The sequence below is a fragment of the Corvus hawaiiensis genome, chromosome 23, assembly GCF_020740725.1.
Source record: "Corvus hawaiiensis isolate bCorHaw1 chromosome 23, bCorHaw1.pri.cur, whole genome shotgun sequence".
In the NCBI taxonomy this organism is placed as follows: domain Eukaryota; kingdom Metazoa; phylum Chordata; class Aves; order Passeriformes; family Corvidae; genus Corvus; species Corvus hawaiiensis.
Window position 1 is genome coordinate 7,386,722 of NC_063235.1, and position 19,371 is coordinate 7,406,092.

At 58.4% G+C, this 19,371-nt stretch overlaps 2 protein-coding genes across 2 annotated transcripts; one reads left to right on the forward strand and one right to left on the reverse strand.

Moving 5' to 3' along the window:
- Positions 1-2,166: 2,166 nt before the first annotated feature.
- KDF1 (keratinocyte differentiation factor 1) lies at positions 2,167-10,476 on the reverse strand. Its single transcript, XM_048327148.1, has 5 exons — positions 10,395-10,476; positions 9,047-9,220; positions 5,947-7,057; positions 5,003-5,077; positions 2,167-4,478 (listed from the first exon to the last, which is right to left on the reverse strand). Exons 3-5 carry the CDS (start codon positions 7,037-7,039, stop codon positions 4,396-4,398), a joined length of 1,251 nt encoding a protein of 416 aa, XP_048183105.1. The 5' UTR covers positions 7,040-7,057; positions 9,047-9,220; positions 10,395-10,476; the 3' UTR covers positions 2,167-4,395.
- Positions 10,477-13,687: 3,211 nt separating this feature from the next.
- TRNP1 (TMF1 regulated nuclear protein 1) lies at positions 13,688-15,120 on the forward strand. Its single transcript, XM_048326755.1, has one exon. The coding sequence runs from the start codon at positions 13,688-13,690 to the stop codon at positions 14,174-14,176; it is 489 nt and encodes a 162-aa protein (XP_048182712.1). The 3' UTR covers positions 14,177-15,120.
- Positions 15,121-19,371: the final 4,251 nt, after the last annotated feature.

The following is a 19,371-nucleotide window of genomic DNA, read 5'->3' on the forward strand; positions in this document are numbered from 1 at the left end:
GAGATCAAGGAAAAGGCAAACAGCGCTGGGAGAATGGGCCCTGCTGTTTCAACCCTGTGGAGGAGGTGAATGGCCGGGGCCGTGTTTGTGAACCGTGGCTGATCCCAGAGCTGCCCCTGGACTTCGTCCCCTCGGCCAGCGGAACAGAAGGTGTTTCACTGACGGCCTTGTCCTCCGCAAACACCCCCTGCCACCACCGTCCCCAGGCCAAGGTGAATCGGGAGCACCCTTTTGCCTCCTAAGGCAGCTTCCCCTGGGATAAACCCTGCGGGCTCCGAGCAGCTGCTCGAGGCTTGAGGAAGGCAAAGCCCCCCCTGCTCTGAGTCCCTGGGGACCACGGAGCGTGGCCATGTCCCGGTGCCCACCGTAGGGAAGCGCTGAGCACCACCAGGAGCGCTGGGATCCAAACCGTGCGAACGCATCCTCGTGGTGATGGCAGAGCCCCCGCAGACCGGGAAGGGCGGCGCTGGACGGTGACGGGTCGCGAAGGTCCTTTTGTCTTCCCTACCTGTGTCAGGCACCTGGAGAAGCCGCTCCGCTGCTGCCACCAGCCGGAGGGCAGAGCCCGGAGCGCCTCACCTGCCCAGGGCCCCTGCCCACCTCCTGCGAAAGCAAGGCCTTGCAGGCACAACAGGCTCTGCAGACAGCTTTCCATAGGGTAAACTTTTCCCCAGCCGTTTGTTTGTTTTTTCTTTAACAGCAGCTCCTGGCTTAGGTTTTATTAATGAGTATCGCAGCTCAGAGCATTCGGGAAATGTCCCAGACTGCAGGACTGCTTTGGGAAGAGCAATGGAACAGCGAAACCCCAAGGAGGGAAACAGGAACAGCGAGTATTGGATGTTACTGCGTAGTTTTAGGAGGAGGCTCAGCTACTCTGTTACTGCAAGGGCCAGGCTGTGAGGAATCAGGGTCCATCCATCTGATCCTAATGCCTAAGCCACGCTGAAATAAATAATTCAGCAGCTCAGGGTGTGGATGTGGAAGAGGAACTTCTTTAACACTCCTGCAGCCATTCCCTGCAGAGTTCCCAAGCTTCCTTAACTCGATCCCAGGGGGCCGCGGGATGGCTCGGGCTGGGCAGGACAGGGATCCCTCTGAGGTCACAGAGCATGGCAAGGACCCATAAAAGTGGGAGTCTCTGGAGACTCTCCTGGCAAAACCAAGCCCAATAAAACCAAACAGTGTACTCAGGAAAAGCCAGGTGCTGAGTCAGGCTCCCAGAAGGAAGCACCTATGTGAGAAAACACGTCCACAGGTGTGTGGCCAGGTAAAGGCTCTCCTGTTTGTGAGATCTCCACTTGGGCAACCCAGTCAGATCACTCAGCAGAACACTCAGCACTAATGCTCAGAGCAAAAACCACTCCAGCAAGAGCCAAGACGGCTTCATCCACAGCAAACAACATCCTGCAGACAAAAACCCCGTGGATTCATTCCGTGTGTGGATGTGAGCAAGGAAACCCCTGGCTCATGCAGCAAACTCCAAAGGGAAGCTGCTGAACACAACAGGGCTGACAGGCCCCACCCAGCTGTTCTGAGGGCTCCAGACACAAAAACACCTCCAGAGACCCTTCCCAGCCGAGAGAAGGCAGCATTTACCTGTTCATGGCTCTGAAATCCTCCCAGAAAACACACCCTGGTCCTGTGCACCAGAGGGAAGCCCCCCCACAGCCCCTGCCCCAGGAGGGCGAGGGAAGGTCAGTGGCCAGGAATGGAGCCCAGCAGGTTATCCTGGGATTTGCACTGAAATTGGAAAGTGCAGAACTGGTCCTTCAAGTCACAGGGTCAGACCAACCTCTGTCCCTGAGCTGATCCTGCCCCTCCATCGGGGCCACTCTGGAGCAAATCCCACATTTCCTACCATGAGCTGGTGACATCACAGGGACAACACAGAAATTCTCCCCCCCGGCTCAGGTTTTCCAGAGCTCAGTTCCAGCATCACCGCTCAGGGAAGGTCCAGGTTTCCCTGCATGTCAGCAAGCACTTCCCCAGAGGCTCCTTCATTTGCATCCAGACACCAGCCCGGCATTCAGGATCCCCCTGGAGCTACCAAATGGATGAAAATATCTTTGTCCATCTGGGAAAGCGGGAATCAGCCACCCCCTGTGCAACCCCCAACCCAGGATCCCCAAGGTGATGAAAACAGGAATGTAAAAGTCACAGCACAGGTAAAGAGCACAACTTTTACTTTATAAAAAAGACCAAACCAGAACATTTAAGGCCGATGAGTGCAAAAGAATCCCATAAGACATCACAGGTGAACCAGCTTCAGGGACCATCGAGTCGACAGTCTTCCTCTTAGTGAGTTTTTGGGGGGCCTGGGGGTTTTTTTTTGCTAGTTTAATCCGCACACGCTCACTCTCCATACCCAGACTAGACACTAAAAATGTGCATTTGCTCTGTACCAGTGACTGCAGCTCGTTGTAAGCCCAGCTCACCCCTCGTCTCCAGAGCACAGCCCACAGAGCTGTGTCAGCGTGACCCGTGTGACACCTCAGTGCACAGCTTGGAGGACACTTGTCCAAACAACAATGTACAAACCCCGTGAGAAGCAGAAGCCAAGCGGGTCCCTCAGGATGGGGAGCATTTGGAAGGAGGTGACCTCACACAGCTCCCCTGGGAGTCCCAGCCTGGCCTTGCTTCAAGTCGTTTCCTTGTATAAACTCGATTTCTCATAAACCAACAGCTTTAAACACAAAGCAGGGAGGGGAAGCCAAATCCCAGGCTCAGTCTCTTCCCTTTATCTTCGAAATATCTCTCTCTGTCAGTGTCTCCAGGTGTGGTTGCAGTAATGCCCCTGATTTCCAGAAGCACGCTCTGAAAAGAGGCAGTGGTTTACAAAAACAGGCTCTAACAGGGACCAAAACTGTCCATTTCAAAGGGCTTTGGCCTTTTAAAGAAGCCTGAGAGCTCATGAGAGGAATTAAATCCTTCCTCCCTGCCCAAACCTCTGAAGAGCAATCACAGGCTATAAAATACAGGCACATTTCAGTTCAACTAAGGCACATTTCAGTTCAACTAAGGCACAAAACCATGGTCCACACCAAAGCCCGGGGCCTGTCTGGGTTCCCCTCTCCCCAAAATCCAGTGGGTGTGTTTATCCTATGGCTGGTAAAATCAGTGAAGCATTTCCTACTCATGTCCAAGGGCACCCAAATCTCCAAACAAGTCCCATGGCTTGACATGTTTACTTTGTGATAAACAACCAAGTGGCAACACCACAGATTCACCTTCCTCCTGCTGCAGCCCTCAAGGTCACCTGGCACTGTGCCCTCAGGACAGCAGTGCCCCATCTCCTGGTCTCCACTGCCTGCTGGAGAGGAGCAAAGGGAAGGACAAGGTGCTGAGTGCCCACAGGGAAAGGAAAGGACCAGCAGTGCCTCACAAACCCTCTGGAGACACTCGCAGGAGCCTTTCCTTTCCAAGCAAACCACTTTTAGGGGATTTTCTAGCAGAACAGGCAAGCAGCCCAGTTCTGAACCACAAGAAGTTAGGGGTGAATCAAGTATTCTCCTCACCTGCCACAGTCCCAGTTCCAGGCTCTCCCAGGAGAAACGTGGAGGGCTTGGCAGAGGAGTGAGGAAGAACTGCTGGCAGGCAAGTCCCAGTGTGTGCTCCTGGGAATGCCTCACCCCCAGGGTTCACTTCAGGCTGGCAGAACTGATCCCCAGGGTCTGCTCATGGAGGGGGCAGCTGAGCAGCCATCCCACCCCCAGCACTGGCACTGACTCAGGAGATGAGCCAAGAGGCCTAAAATGAAATTAACTCTATAAACCTGAACCTTCTCCTCACGAGGCAGCAGGAGATGACACCAAGGGTCAGCAGGGAAAGGCAGATCTGGCTACTCAAAACAGCATGGGCAGAAGACTTTGGGTTTGTGGGACCAACACAGGCACTTTAAATAGATTTGGGTCCCTACAGAGAGATTTGGGTCCCTAGAGAGCAGGATCTCAGCCTGCAGCTCAACATCAGCACCAGCACAGAGACACCCTGTAGTTATTCCCTATCAAAGTTCACTCAGGCAATGCCAGGAAGCAAGAACTGTACAACAGATCCTCAAAGCAGGGAAAGGGCTGAGCCACTGAGGCTGCTGGAGCTAAATGTGATTTACAGAAATCACAGGCACAAGTTATCTGCTACTTCCTTGTCCATCTTCTCCTCCCTGGGCACACATTCCTCCTCCCAAGTTCATTAGCTCTGCAGTTTGCTTCCTTGATTGTCCAAAAAAACCAAAAATATCCAGTGAAATTCAGACAGCAGAAGGAATCTGGCCTCAATAAGGATCAGGGTAGATTGGGAAAAAAAAAAACCAAACGTGGCACAGCCCCACTCCATATGGAAAGAGGAGAACTGTGAGTGCAGCAAAGCCCTGGAATGCCTCCCTGCTGCTCGGGTCCTTTAGCAATACACCTGCAGCAGAGGTGCCCCAGACGAGTCAGTCTCTGTGTCTTGGAAAGAGGAATCTCTGCTGGTTGGACAGCCTTGGGGAGGAAAGAGAAGAGATGGAGCCGTTAGCCCAGGTGGAGCACAGCAGCCTGGCCGTGGGCAAGGAGCTGCACAAAAGGCTTTGTGTACCATGAGGGAGGAGAAAGCCACACAAAGCCATGGCAGGGAACAGCCCTGCCTGCATTGCAGCCATCTCCCAGGACAGAGCTGTTATGCAGGAGGAAACTTGTCTTTTAGCCCTGGGCTGCTCTTTGGGAGGATCAGAGCTCGGGGACAGCCCGTCACTCTTGCCTGCTTCCCTTTTGCACAGTTCCTTTTGATCCCAGTCACACCCCAAATACAGCCCCAAACTTTGTCAAGGCGCAGAGAGACTGAGAGCTCTCAGGCCGGGTCCTGTGCAATCAACCCAGGGAGTGTCCAAGCTCCATCACTCCCGAAGCCCAGGAGCTGAGGGGAACCCGAGGAGCAGGGTCAGCTCAGCCTGTGTGGAGGGTGAGAACATGAAACAGGGGAGGTTCAGGGCACCCCCTGCAGCCCCAGCCCCGGGCAGGCGCGTTACCTGCGCTGCTGTGCCGCCTCATGTTCCTGGCCATCACATCCGCCGGCGTCTCCTCCGATATCTGCACGGCCAGCTCTGGAATGAAAACCAAGAGGGCCTGAGACAGTCAAGGATGATGTAAAAAGGATGATGTAAAGGATGATGTAAAGGATGACTCAGCATTAAGGATCCCCATCAGGGAGCACCCTCAGGGAACAGGAGAGGCAGAATCTGATTCTTCCCATTGCTTCCACCATTGTCCCGGTAATCTGAGCTGTGTGTCCTTAAATCCCAGGAGCAGCCTCTCTGCTAATCTGGGAAGCACAACACCCACACGGTTTCCTCTGGTACTTCTGGATATCTCCTTGCCCCCCACACTCAGCTTTTCAAGGTTTTTCTACAGCAAGCTCGATTATAACCTGCCCTGGAGCTCAGACACTTCAGGCTGCTCCCACAAGGCGGAAGTAGCAGGAGGCACTTGTGCTGTGGAACAGCCCTTCCCTCCTCTTTGCAGGGACATTCACTGTGTGGAGGAGGTCTGGGCTCTGAGGACACACTGTCACTGCAGTCTAAGGGTGGCATTAGTGAGGCAGCACATGGGAGAGAGCCAGCTGAGTAACTGGACATTCTCTGGCACAAGCAGCTCGTCTGGTCCTACCAGTTCAGTTTGACTCACGATTTTTCTGCCTCCCTTAGATGAGCACAGGCAGAATCAGCAGCAGCACAAACCCATCTATTGCTCAGCACAAACCTCACTGGCAGGGAAGACAGGCTCAAGAAAGCCACAGCACAGGGAGGGTGAGAAGCAGAGCTCTCCATAAGGACCTCCACTCACACAGCCCAGGAGAACAAGCCCATCCTGGGGACAGAGCAGCTTCCAGCCCTGCTCCAGTGCCACATCTCCGTGGCTTTGATAACACAGCCCTCCTGCAGCACAGCAGGGACACCCAGGGACCCCCACGTACCGTCCTGGCTGATGACCATGGACTCCAGCATCGTCTCATTCCCGCTGTCCGGCGCGTTGCCCCGGCTGGACTTCTCCTCGTGGCTCTGGCTGGCCGGGATGGAAATGTGGGGCCGGACCCTGCTTTTCCGGGTGCTGATGCGGATGATGCCTCGGACCAGCCTGCACTCGGCATCCTGCTCATCCAGGTTGTAGTCCTGAGTTATGCTGTTGATGAGGTCCGAGATCTTGTTGGTCTTCTCCAGGAAGACGGTGTCCGAGGTGCACTTGGCCAGCTCGTCGATCTGGTGGACACTGAACAGCTCCGTGAGCTTCTTGAAGATCAGGACGTCGATCTGCCTGCTGGACATGGAGCCGTTCAGCTCACTGATGTCCACGTCGGACTCGTGGAAGGAATAATACTCCTCCGAGCTCCGGTGGCTGCTGGGGAGCGGTGGCTTTTCTATGCTGTTCCTGAAGGGCTTCTCCAGCAGCTCCTTGCAGCACGAATCTGATTCCAGGTGGTGGTTGGGGTTCCTGTTTGGATAGACAGGGATGCCCTTCAGCTTCACATCTGGGTAACTGAAACTGCTGCCCATGCTGGACTTTTTGATCTGGTTCCCGTTCTTCTCAGCAGGAGAGGTGTTGGTGGGGCTGTTTGGCAGCCGCCCGTTGTAGTCTCCGTTCTTCCCATCATCCGTGGAAGTCTCAGCAGGCCCTGGATAGGGAATGCAGACACTGCAGTCCTGGAAGCAGCTCCCACACGTCACTATGCAACAGAAAACGGCCTTGTACGTGTTCCAGGCCTGAGACAGGGAGGAGCAGCAAAAGCTCTGGCTCGGGGGAGCCTCTGCTGTCCCAGAGATGAAGGTGATGGTCTCTGCCTCTCGGCCGTTGGAGTCCTTGAGCTCGGCCTTGCGCCCCTTCCTGTCCCGCATCTGCTGGGCTCTGCTGCGGCTCGCTTTGATCTCGGGCGTGGAGCCGCTGAACACCTCCAGGCTGACATCCGTGTCCCTGGCCGCCCGTGCCCGCAGGGGCACGGCCTCCTGGCAGGGCTGCTCCCGCTGCCGGGGGCTGCTCAGCTCGGGGGGCAGTCGGCTCCTCCGGCCCAGCATGGCTCGGCACTCGGGCACCTGCAGGACACAGAGGGCTCAAATCAGAGCAATCAACTCAGCACCAGTCCCACCTCAGCGAGCTGTCCATCAGCACAGAGCGATCTGACAGCCAGAGATTCCCAAATTCAACATTTCAATGATTTACGGGAATATTTCCAATCAGGACTCATGCTGTTTTCACTCGGGGCACAGAGAGGGGATCCAGCCCGCACTCCGGGGTTCTCCCACTGCCCAGGCTTTGCTGCTGCCTTTGGGCAGATGCAGAAATCAGAAGAGAGATGCCTTAAAAGGACTATTTTCAGACATCAAAATCCCTGTAACCTTCAGAAGAGTTTCCTCCACGCAGCTGGAAGAGGAGTCAGCTCCAGAGCAATAAAGGAGCAGCACAGCCGGAGGTGGAGCCACTGACAGGCTCCAAAGGGAAAGTATCTTTTTTTAAACAACTTCCCTTTGTCTTGCATTCCTTAGGATTAGGCTGGGCCCTGACAGCGCTTATCCATTTCAAAACACATCGTGCCCAGGAGGAGATGACAAGCAATCCATCATTATGCAAGCTGCCAATTCCAACTCCACGTTAGTTGCTGCTATTTCAATTTAGAGGATTTAGCAATGACAGCATTACCAATACTAATGATTTTTGCCAGTCATGCTAAGGTCGGGGGATGTCAAAGATTTCCCTATGAAAACCCAATGTCTTCATCTGGATTAAGGAAAAGATCTTGTCAACAAGTCGGTCTCAAATCACCCCTCATGGGAACAAAACCTTTACAAACCCTGCTACAGGAATCCCGCAGCAGACCCTGCTCAGCTGTGCCAACACAGCTCCTCCAGGCCTGCACGCAGGAGTGAACTGCTGTTACAGTGTGCCCTGTCCCGTTCCATCCCCACAGAGCCAACAATCACACTTTGGAACCTTAATTCTCCCTATTTTTAATCTTTTTATTATTAAAGCTCAGCACGGGGCGATGCGAGGGAAGTCAGGTCAGGGCTGTCACTCTCCACTTCCACTGCTCTGCCTTTATCCCAGCCTGTGGAGGGTCCCAGAACTCTCCATGGTTTCCAGGCTCCCTGGCTAACACTGCTTTCACCTCCAAGAAATCCTTTTAAATACTAATTAGGGTAATTAATAAGCAGTGAGAGCCCAGCCATAGCTTAAGTGTTTTAGGACTGTCCTTGTTGCTTTACTGTAGACTTTCTATAGGGCACCTCAAGCATGAATAAATAAATCTGTCCGACCTTGTTAGAGCATTGCCTCTTTTTCCCTGTTTTTCAAACCAATAGTCACATTTTCCCCACACAGAAACAGGCCCAGACTGAAAGTCAGGCAGTTACAGCACACCACTGCTTTCCAGGAATGTTTTGGCTCTATTACCTTATAAAAATTCATCCCAGGAGCTCCCTTTGCACATTCCTGGGCAATATGCAAAATAAAAGGCCCCAGATGCTCCAATTTCAGTGCTGAGCAGGCAGAGCTCCCCTCAGCATCACTGCAGAGTTTTGATTGCTTTCACTTCAGAACAAGTTGGGGTTTTTTCTCCTCAACTTCATCATTTTCGTAAAGCAGTTCAAAATTTAAAAACAGACTGAAAAAACATGAAATGAAAAGAAAACATTTGAGCTGAACTGGGAACTGCTTTTACTGGGATGTTTCTCTTCATCCCAAGGTCTCACTGAGAGACCCAACATCTGCATTGCACAGCAACACTCCTTTATATAACAACAGACAATATCCTGAATTTCAGAGCATCTTGGACAGAGAGAGGAGCATTATCCCACCTCTAAGGAGAAGACTGCAGGCACAGGTGTCAGAGACACCTCTGGGCTCACCCATTCCCATCACAGCTCACATTTCTGGGACCTCTGGACCACATGGGAAAATTCCTCAGGAGCATGGACAGGACACAGCTCCTCAGTCCAGCAGCTTCCCCAGCGCAGGAACGGACTGGACCGAAAGCCTCAGCCATAAATAAATGCTCGGACCAAAATCCACATCCAAGTGTTACTCACACGATGGTTGGGAGCTTCCTCTGCTCTCACGCGGGCGCCGTGAGTGACTGGAGAAGATCCCTCTGGAGAGCCTCAGCATCTGCTCCACAGGAGCCAGGAAGGATCCACAAAGGGTTTGCAGGACTCAGAGTTAGCCAGGGTCTAAGGTCTTCATGGTTCAGAGGGCGGGATTTCCTTGGAAAGTTTTAAAAAAGCTCAGTTAAGTTGTGAATCTCCCGAACAGTCCCGTCCGTTTGCCTGTAACCACGCTGCCGTGTTGTTGGCAGCTAGGGAACGTCTCCTGAAGGATTTACACACTGACACAGCTTCTCTGGACTCTGTGGAAGCACCCACAGCTGTGAGGTGTCCTAAGGAGCCTTGCCAGGAGCTGGAAGTCACCTGTTCAGCTCCTGTCCCTGACTGCTCTGCTGGCACCGGGCAGGGATGGGGATCCTGACCCAGAGTAAAAGTGGATCCAGCATCTTCCCTCTCTCAGCTATTTGGGATAGAAACAACCTGGCCAAGGAACTGCCTCTCGCCAAATGTCCCCCGTGCCCCTGGCCCAAAACACCCACCCCGTTCCAGCTGACAACCAGGGCTCCACCATGGGGCAGGTAAACAAAGTTTGACACTTTTCCCTCCCAAAGGAAAGGGAAGGAAAAGGGGAGACCCACCTGGGCACCGAACAGAGCCCCCTCTGCCTACCTTGGGCCCACCATGTCCTCCAGAGAGGGGATTTTTGGGGAGAGGAGAAGCTAACAGCAGGGAACAGACCCATCCCATCCCAGCCCGGCCTGTCCAGCACAGGCTCCCACCGCGCTCCCCACTTCGTTTTCCAGCCCTGGAAATCAGAGCCAACCCCCGCAGGGACCAGGGAGACCCAAAGTCTCCGGGAAAGCTCCGACTGTCACAACCCCCCCCCCCCCGGGAAACTCCGGCCGCCACCAGCCTTCCCCAGGGCCAGGGCGGGGACGGTCCCGGAGCAGCGGGAAGGGACAGTGCGGGGCACAGCGAGCCCAGCCGGTGGCGGGGGCAGCGGGGGCACACGGGGGTCCCTGTCCCGGGGGACCCCGCGGCGCACGGGGAGGGAGAAGGCGCCGTGGCGGGGGATGGAGCGGGGCAGCCCGGGGAGATCCCGGTGCGGGGGGTGACGGCCGTGCCCTCCCTCCGTCCCTCCCTCCCTGCCGGTCGGGGCCTGCGGCTGCCCCCGGGCCGGGCCGGCCCAGGCGGGGAAGCGCCGGGCGGCGGGGCGGGAGCCGGGCCCAGGGCTGATGCCGGGGCCGGGGGTCCGGTCGGGGGTCGGGGCCGGGGTCGGGTCGGGTCGGGTCGGGGTCGGGGGCCGGGCTGGGCCGGGCCGGGCTCTCGTTACCTGCGAGCCGGGAGCGCGTCCGGCCCCGCCTCACCTGGGCCAGGTGCGCCACGTGACCCGGACGGGCCGCGCCGAGGGACAGCAGAGGGCGGCGGGCGAAGCGGCTCCGTCCGCAGCGCCGGGCACGAACCCGGGGACCCCCGGGGACCCCCGCCCGGGCAGAGCGGCCGCGCCTTTCCCCAAGGGGCTGTGTCCCCAACCAGCCCTCGTTCCCAGGGTCCTGGTTCCAAGATCCCTGTCGGTGAGGATCGCCTTCCCCGAGGATCCCTGTGCCCACCCTGAATGTTTCCATCCCAAGGGTCTCCCTCCCCCAGGGTCCCGGTCCCGAAGTGTCCCTATCCCAAAGAGCTGGTGATTCACTCCTGGCGGGCCGGATCCTTCCCCGGAGGTTTGGTGGAAAGGGAAGAAACCCATTGGGAAGGCGGCAGCAGGGAAGGAGCCTGGGGAATGGCGGCTGTGCACTGAGTCTGCTGCCGCTTTCCGAGAGGAAAGAGGAGAGAGAGAAGTCAACTTAAAGGATGGTGCCAGTGCCAAGAAGCTCATTCCTTCTCCAAAGGGCACAAAGATCGCTTTTATTTATCCAGGCCTCTGGCACCGAAGTCCAGCTGGTGCCGTTTCCCCAGTTTGTGGATAACTCACAGCACTGCTTGGAAATGCGTCGTCTCCTCTGCCGCGTGCCTTGAGCACAGATCCCGGCCACAAAACCTCTCCTGGCACTGTCCCGTGGAGCCTGGCACTCCCAGGACGAGCTGAGCAGCACAGTGTGCCCCTCTGAACCCAGCACTGCTCAGCTCCTGAATTGTTCCCATGCCCCATCACCTCCCAGCTGAGCTGGCACCGTGTCCCACACTGCTGCTGGCACCTCTGGGTGCAGGATGGGGAGCTGGGTCAGCCCAGGAGCCCTGGGGCTTAAACCTGAAATCCTGATGCAGGATTCCTTCCCAAAAACTGCCAGGATGCAAGAGCAGCACCTGAGTCCCTCCTGCCCTGGTAACTGGGACACTCGGGGAAAAACTTGGGGAGAGGCTGGGAGAGATGGCACCGACATTAATTATTTGCTGCCTGTAATAAGGCTTTGCTTTTCTAGAGCACATCCCAGGGCGGGGCTTTACAGAGGCTGGAGATGAGGCCACTGCACATCCCTCGGCTATGTCCTCCTGCATCCCTAACGCCCGCATCCCGGGGGAATACCGGGGGCTGGGCTGGCCGAAGGATGTCCCATCCCGGTGATTGGTGCCTTGGCAGAGGGGCACTGCCAGGGAAGGGAGAACAAAGGGAGAACAAAGCTCTCACCGGGCTTTTGCAGCACCGAGGTTTATTCTGAGCACTGCTAATTGAAGCCTCCTCTGCTAAATCATTAATAGCTCGTCAGCCCGAGCAGAAATCCTGCAGTGCCGGAGGGTTTTGGGGACTCAGGCTGCGACTTACCTCAGGGCAGGGGCATTTCTTGTCTTTTTCTACTATTTGCATTTCCCAGCTGCTGTCTGCTCACTGCTGGGATGTGCTGGGACAGCCCGGGGACACGGCTGCTCTGGGGGGTTCACCCTCAGCCTCAGTGCCCAGTGTCCCCAGCTCACCTTCTTATTTCTGAAACTCATGTCCAGGCACAGCTGCTCGCCCTTTCCATGTCCTTTTCTCACCCTGGAGCAGGGACTGGAGCTGGGAAGGCATCAAGCAGCGCAGACATGGGGGGTGATCAAAAAAGCAATTATTTTCTGAGCAGGTAAAGATGGAGCAGGCGCCTCCCGAGGTCCCTCCAACCTCTGCAATTCCCGGGTTTCATTTGGGGCAACGGGGGAAGCCCAGGGCAGGACACACCCCGGCCCTTTCCCCTTTTGGGGGTACCCTTGGCGGTCCAGGTTCCACCTAATCAGAGCAAAAAAATGAGGGAGGAGGATGCTCTGCTTAATGCCTGCCCGTCCCCACAGGTTTTTTTGGGCTGGGGCGCAGAGGAAGCATGAAAAGAGCTTTAACCCCACGACAGAGCATCTCCCCTCAACTTCCACACCCCATTTTAGAGCAGGGCTTGTATCAGAGAGACGAAGATCGCTCAACCTGGACTTCAGCTTCCCCACAGCCTGGAAAGCAGCCCGAGGAGCTTCAGCGAAGGCTGCAGCCGTGCTCCCGACCCCGGGCGGGGGGGATGCGGTGGCAGCCGGGGGACGGGACGAGCCGGCAGCGGGGGCCGGAGCAGTGACGCAGCAGCCGCTGACGCTGCTCCGGTGCCTGGCAGACGTGTGGCAGCCTGGCAGGAGCAAGACTGTGATGCAAAGCACAGGAGATAGGTTTTTTTTTTCCTCCTAAGGTAAGGAAAGCAAAAATGTCACCAGCCCTGTGGGCGACATCCACTGAAGGCCTGGATGTGGCTCTGCCTGAAACAGATTTAGGCTGGAGTTTTGTGTTTGGCTTAGGCTTTTATTCCAGTCTGGGGGTGGGATGAAACCTCGGCACCTGGTTTCTGTCATTTCTTTTATCCTCTCTCCTGCTCCGATGTGAGACCCACGCACCTACACGAAGACGCAGCTGCTGAGAATGACATTCCGACAGGAGGAACCCCAAAAAACAGGCTCTGGGGGGAGCAAGGTGGCAGCGGCATCTCCCGCTGCAGCCCCCTCCCCTGCCAGCCCCCTCCCAGCGTTATTAGCACCGTGTAAATGACAATGACGTTGGCAGCGACGTTGCTGTGACAGCCACGCGACCAAGGACGCCCCTGCGCCCGGGACACCCCGGCCACAGCCCCTCCCAGTGCAGCCTTTCCCAGTGACCCCTCAGTGACCTTCCCAGCGTTTCCCAGCGATCCCACCCGTCCCGAGCCCCGCATTTCCCACCGATCCCTCCAAGGGAGGGCAGTTTTCCAGCACCACTAACGGGCGGTGCCGCACCGAGCTGTACCGAGCCCGGTGCTGGTAACGAGGCGGACCCGTGACGGTGCCATACCGGGCCATACCGAGCCCGAGCAGCCCCCCAGGGCTGTCCCGTGCCGAGCACGGGGTCCCATCAATGCCGGCCCCGGTGCCGTACCGAGCCCGGTGCAGGATCGAGCCCGTAGCGGTGCCGCACCGAGCCCAGGGCCGGTGCAATGCCGGCCCATACCCGGCCCGGTGCCGCGCCGGCCCATACCGAGCTCCGGGCCGTGCCGTCCCGGTCCGGAGTCGCGTGTCCCCCACACCCTTCCCCCGTGCCGGTGCGGAGCCCGTGCCGGAGCCGCCCCCGTCGGGGCCGAGCCGCCGCCGCCAGCACCGCCCCCGGGCTATATATCCCCGCCGCATCCCTCCGCCGCCGCTCCCGCTCCCATGGCTGCAGCAGCGGCGGCACCGGCACCCCCGAGCCCCACCGGCGGCGACGCGCAGCGCCCGTCCCGCGGCGGCCCCGGCGGCGGCGGCAGCGACAGCAAGAGCGGCGGCCCGGGCGCGCTGGAGCTGGCGGCGGCGCGGCGGAGGCTGGTGGCGGCGGAGGGGCGGCGGCGGGCGGCGGCCGAGCTGGAGGGGCGGGTGCGGCAGGTGCACTGCGCTCTCCTGCACGCCGAGCTGCGCCTGGCCGCCCGCGCGGAGACCCTGGGCCGGCTCGGGGCCGGCGTGGCCCAGGCGCAGCTGGCCCTGGCAGCGCAGAGCCAGCGGCTGCAGAAGGGGCTGCGCCGCCGCCCGCGCCCCCGGCCCGGCGCGCTCCTCGCGGCCGCCCGCGCCCTCCGCAGCTGCGTCCCCTGGGCCCCTGCGCGCACCCGCGGGGCCGCCGCGGGCACCCCCGTGCGCCGCCTGCCCTCCGCCGCCCGCAGCTCCGCCTAGGGAGAGCGGCGGGGGAGCGGGGCTGGGGCTGCCGGGGAGCCGGAGGGGTCTGGGGTGCTCGAGGGGGTTTGATGGGTGGGGACCCGGGGGGTTCTGAAAGTGGGGGACACCTCGGTGGGTCTGGGGGACCCTGCAGGATCTGGGGGACCCCGTGGTGGGGGGGGAGATCCAGTCCTTCAAGGAGTCTTGGGAAGTCTAAACGGTGGGGCCACGGGAGGTTTGGGGAGTTGGGGGGGGTCTGGGGTACTTGACGGGGTTTGATCGGGGGGACCCGGGGGATTTGGGGGCTCTGAGAGTGGAGGGACTCCTTGTTGGGCTCACTGATGGAGCTGTGGGACCCCGTGCTGTGGGGGGATCCAGTAGAGCCCGGGGTTGTTCGGGGAGTCCTGGGGAGTCTGATGGGATGGGACCTGGTGGGTTTGGGAGTCCTGGGGTGGGGGGCACCTTGGTGAGTGTGAGGGGCCTGGGAGACCCTGCAGGATCTGGGGGACCACCTGGTGTGGGGTAACCCAACGGGGTCTGGGGTCCTTTAGAGGAGTCTGGTGGGTTGGGAACCGGTGGGTTTGAGGGTTACAGTTGAATTCTGCAGAATGTGAAGGGTCCAGGGGACTCTATGGGGTGAGAGGACCCAGCAGGGTCTGGGGAATCCGATGGGATTTAGGGGTCCCAGAGGGATCCTGCAGGGTGGGGGATGTCTGGGGCACTTGGCGGGGTCTGGGGACCTTGGGAGTGGTCTGAGGGGTCCAGTGGGATGAGACCCAGTGGGTTGCAAGGGCTTAAGCATCCTTGAGGGTGCCAGGGAGATCCTGCAGGGTCTCAGGGACTCTGTGGGGTGGGGGTACCCAGCAGGGTCTGGGGACCCCAGCAGTGGCCTGAAGGGTCTGATGGGGGGAGACTCTGGGGTATTTGGGGTTCCATAGGGGACCCTGTGGTATTAGGGCACTCAGGGGGAGTGGAACTCAGGGAGTTCCATAGGGGACCCAGCAGGGTCTGGGGACCTTGGGGTGCCCTGAGGAATTTGGTGGGGGGAGCATCCCTGAGGGTTGTGGTGCTTGAAGGACCCTGCAGGGTCAGGGTGCAGGTGTGCACTGAACTGGCAGACTGGGGGGGACACAATGAGGCTGGGGGACCCAGCAGGTTCTGGGAACCTCCATGGGGTTGGGAGACCCTTCAGAGTCTGGGATCCCTGGAGGATCTTGCCAGATTTGGGGGCGCTTACAGAGGAATCCGCTGCCAGCACCCCCAGCCCGGTCTGGGGTCGCCTCCCTCCTGAAGGCAGCAGGTTCAGGGCAGCCGCTCTGGGTCAGGGCCCCTTCCCCGTCTGAGCCGCACGGCCCCCAGGAGGGGACCCGGCCCTTGGGGCAGCGGGGGCACCGGCGGGACTGTGGCTCACGGGGCAGCGCTGACGTGCCCCCTGCAATCCTCAGCGGGGAATCGAGCGGGCTCGGGGCCATCGCAGCTCCACCGTCCCTGGCCAGCGACTGGGGCTCCGGCCTGCGCGGGGACACAGCGGGAAGGGGCCGGGACTCGTGATCCGCCGCCACTTCTCACCTGCCGCCGAGCCGGAGTTTCGAGACTGCTCTGGTGACCGAGCAGGGACACTCGAGCGCTCCCGGCGCTTCCCGCAAGCGTCCTTGGGGACACCCAATGTCACCTGGTGGCAGAGCCGTTCGCTGCGGGCTGGCAGGAAGGCACGAGGAGGCGGAGACGGGCTCGGGATGAAGGATCCCTCTCCGGGATGAAGGATCTCTCTCCGGACTGAAAGCCTGTGCAGGGCCCTGGCACCGCTGTCCCCATCGCTGTCCCCACCGCTGTCCCACTGAGCCGGCCTCAGGACGGATGGCTCGGACCTGGTGGAATCAGCCCGTCCCTGCCGGGAATTGCAGAGGTTCAGCTGGCGAAGCCCCCGTGACCCCGCTCCTTCTCCGGACACCGCCGCCGTCCCCGGGGTGACCGTCCCTCACCTGAGCCACCAGCTCTCGCTTCGCCGTGCCAAGCTTCCGCAGTGGCTTTCCCCAGAAGCTGCATGAATCCCCCTGGAAAACCATAAGTCCCCCCGTTATTTATTTATTTATTTGTTTGTTTGTTTATTTATTTTAATTTAAAAAACCCGAAACACCGGGTTTGGGCTGGGGTGGGGGGGATTTCACTGACGTCTGAATGTGCCGCGCCTCCGCTGGTGTGACAGCAGGTCTGTTGTGTAACCCTGGCTGCGCTGCCCGCGCCGTGCTGCCCGTGCTCTGGAATAAACTTTGATATATATTTTATTCATTACATGCGGTGTCCTGAGGTGCTGGTTGAACTATAACCGGGAGGGTGATTAGAATGGGGATTAGCAAATAAGCCCCGGTAATGGCATGTAATTAATACCAGCGTGGATTTCCCTGATTATCGAGCTCTTCCCTCCTCTGAGCGTGTGGGGAGATGTGGAAAAATATGTTCAGAATTCCTGCAGCAGGATGTCACTGTGGGTGTCCGGGGTCTCTGGCTGGCACCACATATGTACATATATATATATACATATATATATATATATATATATATACACCTACAGACATGGTCTGTCCTGAAATACGTAAGGTGACAATCAAGGCACAACGTGCACATAAATATCTGCAGAAAATAGGTGGCAGAGAAATATTTAAGCTCCCATCCTGCCTTTATAGCCCCACACTCAAGAACTCTGCCCTTTCCCCGTTAATCCCAGTTTTTGAACAGTTCTTGGTTTCGTGCTGCCCCGTGCGGGGCTGTGAATGCTCTGACACCTCCCAGTGCTCCCCAGTTCCTGCTCTTTCACTTCCTCTGTCCCAGGGAGGTTTTCCCATGTGTTATCCCAGCTGGAAGGTGATTCCCAGAGCCGAGCGGGGTGTTTGCTGCTAAGAGCAGCTTAGGGGTCTCAGCCAGGAGAAGAGACACATTATCTCTCCTGGCTTTCAATTAATAGTATGAAATGCACAGCTTGGGCTTAAATCCCTCGATTTTTTCCCTTTCTCTGGTGATTATTTGCAAAGCAGCTTTTGACCTGATTAGGGCAGAGCCGACTTAGAGGAAAGGCATGGAAAGACTTTAAATTTATAATAAATCAACTCCATTGAACCAGAAATACCAAAATCATTAAAAATCCCTCTGTGTGATGGTTCCTCCCCACCCTTCAGTCTCAGTGAGGATACAGTCTCATCCCACTTTGCATTCCTGGGGTATCTTCAGCTGGAACCTGACATCCATTACAGCTCACACGCTTATTCCCATTTTCCTCCAGGATGGGGGAGGCTGATGAGGGCAGGAGGGTCGGTGGAAGGGCAGGGAGAGCCCAAGGCTCCTCACCACCCTGCAAAGAGCTGAAAGGAGGATACCTGTGTGCCCCAGGTATCTGGGGAATGCCACGCTCAGGATTTCAGAGGATGTGGAAAGGCAGTGGCGCATCCATCTCCATCTCCCAGGGCAGTGGGATGTCCCTCTGTCCGGCTGGAGGAGCAGCAAGGGCAGCTAAGCTGCACCAGGGAGGGTGGGGAGGGCAGCTGTGGCCATGCCTGGGCCTGGATTTTGGACTGGAGGAGTAACAGCAGCTCCCCAGGCTGGTGCTGGAGTGAGAAGTGATCCCCGTTTCAGGAGCAGGAATGAAAAGGAAATAAAAGCTGGCCCCGGAGTTCCATGACACGGTGGGAGCAGCCAGCACATCCTGGATCTCCGCGAGCCACAGGGAGCTCCAGCTGCCACCGTCATTGCCAGGGGGTCCTGGGCCTGCTCGGGGCACAGATCAGGGGAGGGCAAACCCAGAGCAGCTGCAGCACAAGGACAGGGCAGGAGCCAGACCCCTCGGTGGCTCCAGGAGAACCCCCAGGCTCGGGAGCACAGGGCTTTACGTAACCCCGCTGCCTCCCTGCCCTCCTGCCAGGCTCTGTTACATAAACACTGACACTTGTTGGGTTTATGGGATTATTCTGTTACAGACTTTCTGGGAAAAATAAAATTAATGTGGCATGTTAATACCTAAGCCCAGCTTCTCCCCTTTCCACTGCTAATTCCTCCGGGCTGGACCTGATGAAGTGAGTTGGTGTGAGGGGGGTGACAGGGCACAGCCACCCACGGGCCACAGAGACTGAAATGGGCTCTGAAATGGCTGAAATGACTCTGAGAGGTTGATGTGAGAGGGAGGGAGAAGGCAGGGAATGTGGGAGGGTGATGGAGAGGGGACAGTGAGAGTGGACGGGTGATGGAGAAGGGACAGAGACCACGTGGGAATGATGGAGGGGAGGACAGGGACAGTGGGAGTGGGATGGAGCGGAACAGGGACAGTGGGGAGGTGATGGAAGAGAGACAGGGATGGTAAAAGAGTGATGGAGGGCGACAGAGACAGTGCAGAATGATGGAGAGGGGACAGGGACAGCGGGAGGGTGATGGAGAGGGGACAGGGCTGGTGCAAAACTGATGAAGGGTGGTAAAGGGATGGGGCGAGGGCGATGGAGAGGGTCGGACAGGGACAGTGCCAGAGCGTTGGGGACAGGGGACAAGGGACAGGGGACTGGGACAGGGACTGGGACAGGGACTGGGACAGGGGACAAGGGACAGGGGACTGGGACAGGGGACTGGGACAGGGGACAAGGGACAGGGGACTGGGACAGGGGACAGGGGACTGGGACAGGGACAGGGGACTGAGACAGGGGACAGGGAACTGGGACAGGGACAGGGGACTGGGACAGGGGACAAGGGACAGGGGACAAGGGACAGGGGACTGAGACAGGGGACAAGGGACAGGGACTGGGACAGGGGACAAGGGACTGGGACAGGGGACTGGGACAGGGGACAAGGGACAGGGGACTGGGACAGGGGACAAAGGACTGGGACAGGGGACTGGGACAGGGGACAGGGGACAAGGGACAGGGGACTGGGACAGGGGACAAGGGACTGGGACAGGGACAGAGGACTGGGACAGGGGACTGGGACAGGGGACAGGGACTGGGACAGGGACAAGGGACAGAGGACTGGGACAGGGGACTGAGACAGGGGACAAGGGACAGGGGACAGAGGACTGAGACAGGGGACTGAGACAGGGGACAGGGACAGGGGACAGGGGACAGGGACAGGGGACAGGGACAGGGCCAGGAGCCGGAGGCGCCGCCGGTGCGGTCACGAGAGGGCGCTGCGGGAGCCGCCGGAGCCGCCCCGGGACGGCGGGACCGGTCCCGCTCCAACCT

Excerpts from the sequence above, each read along its gene's own strand:
- KDF1 (XM_048327148.1), bottom strand. The coding sequence starts at position 7,039 with ATGCTGGGCCGGAGGAGCCGACTGCCCCCCGAGCTGAGCAGCCCCCGG. Across the intron at positions 5,078-5,946 it reads CATGGTCATCAGCCAGGACG|AGCTGGCCGTGCAGATATCG; the intron begins GTACGTGGGGGT and ends TTTTCATTCCAG. Across the intron at positions 4,479-5,002 it reads GAGGCGGCACAGCAGCGCAG|GCTGTCCAACCAGCAGAGAT; the intron begins GTAACGCGCCTG and ends TTCCTCCCCAAG.
- TRNP1 (XM_048326755.1), top strand. The coding sequence starts at position 13,688 with ATGGCTGCAGCAGCGGCGGCACCGGCACCCCCGAGCCCCACCGGCGGC.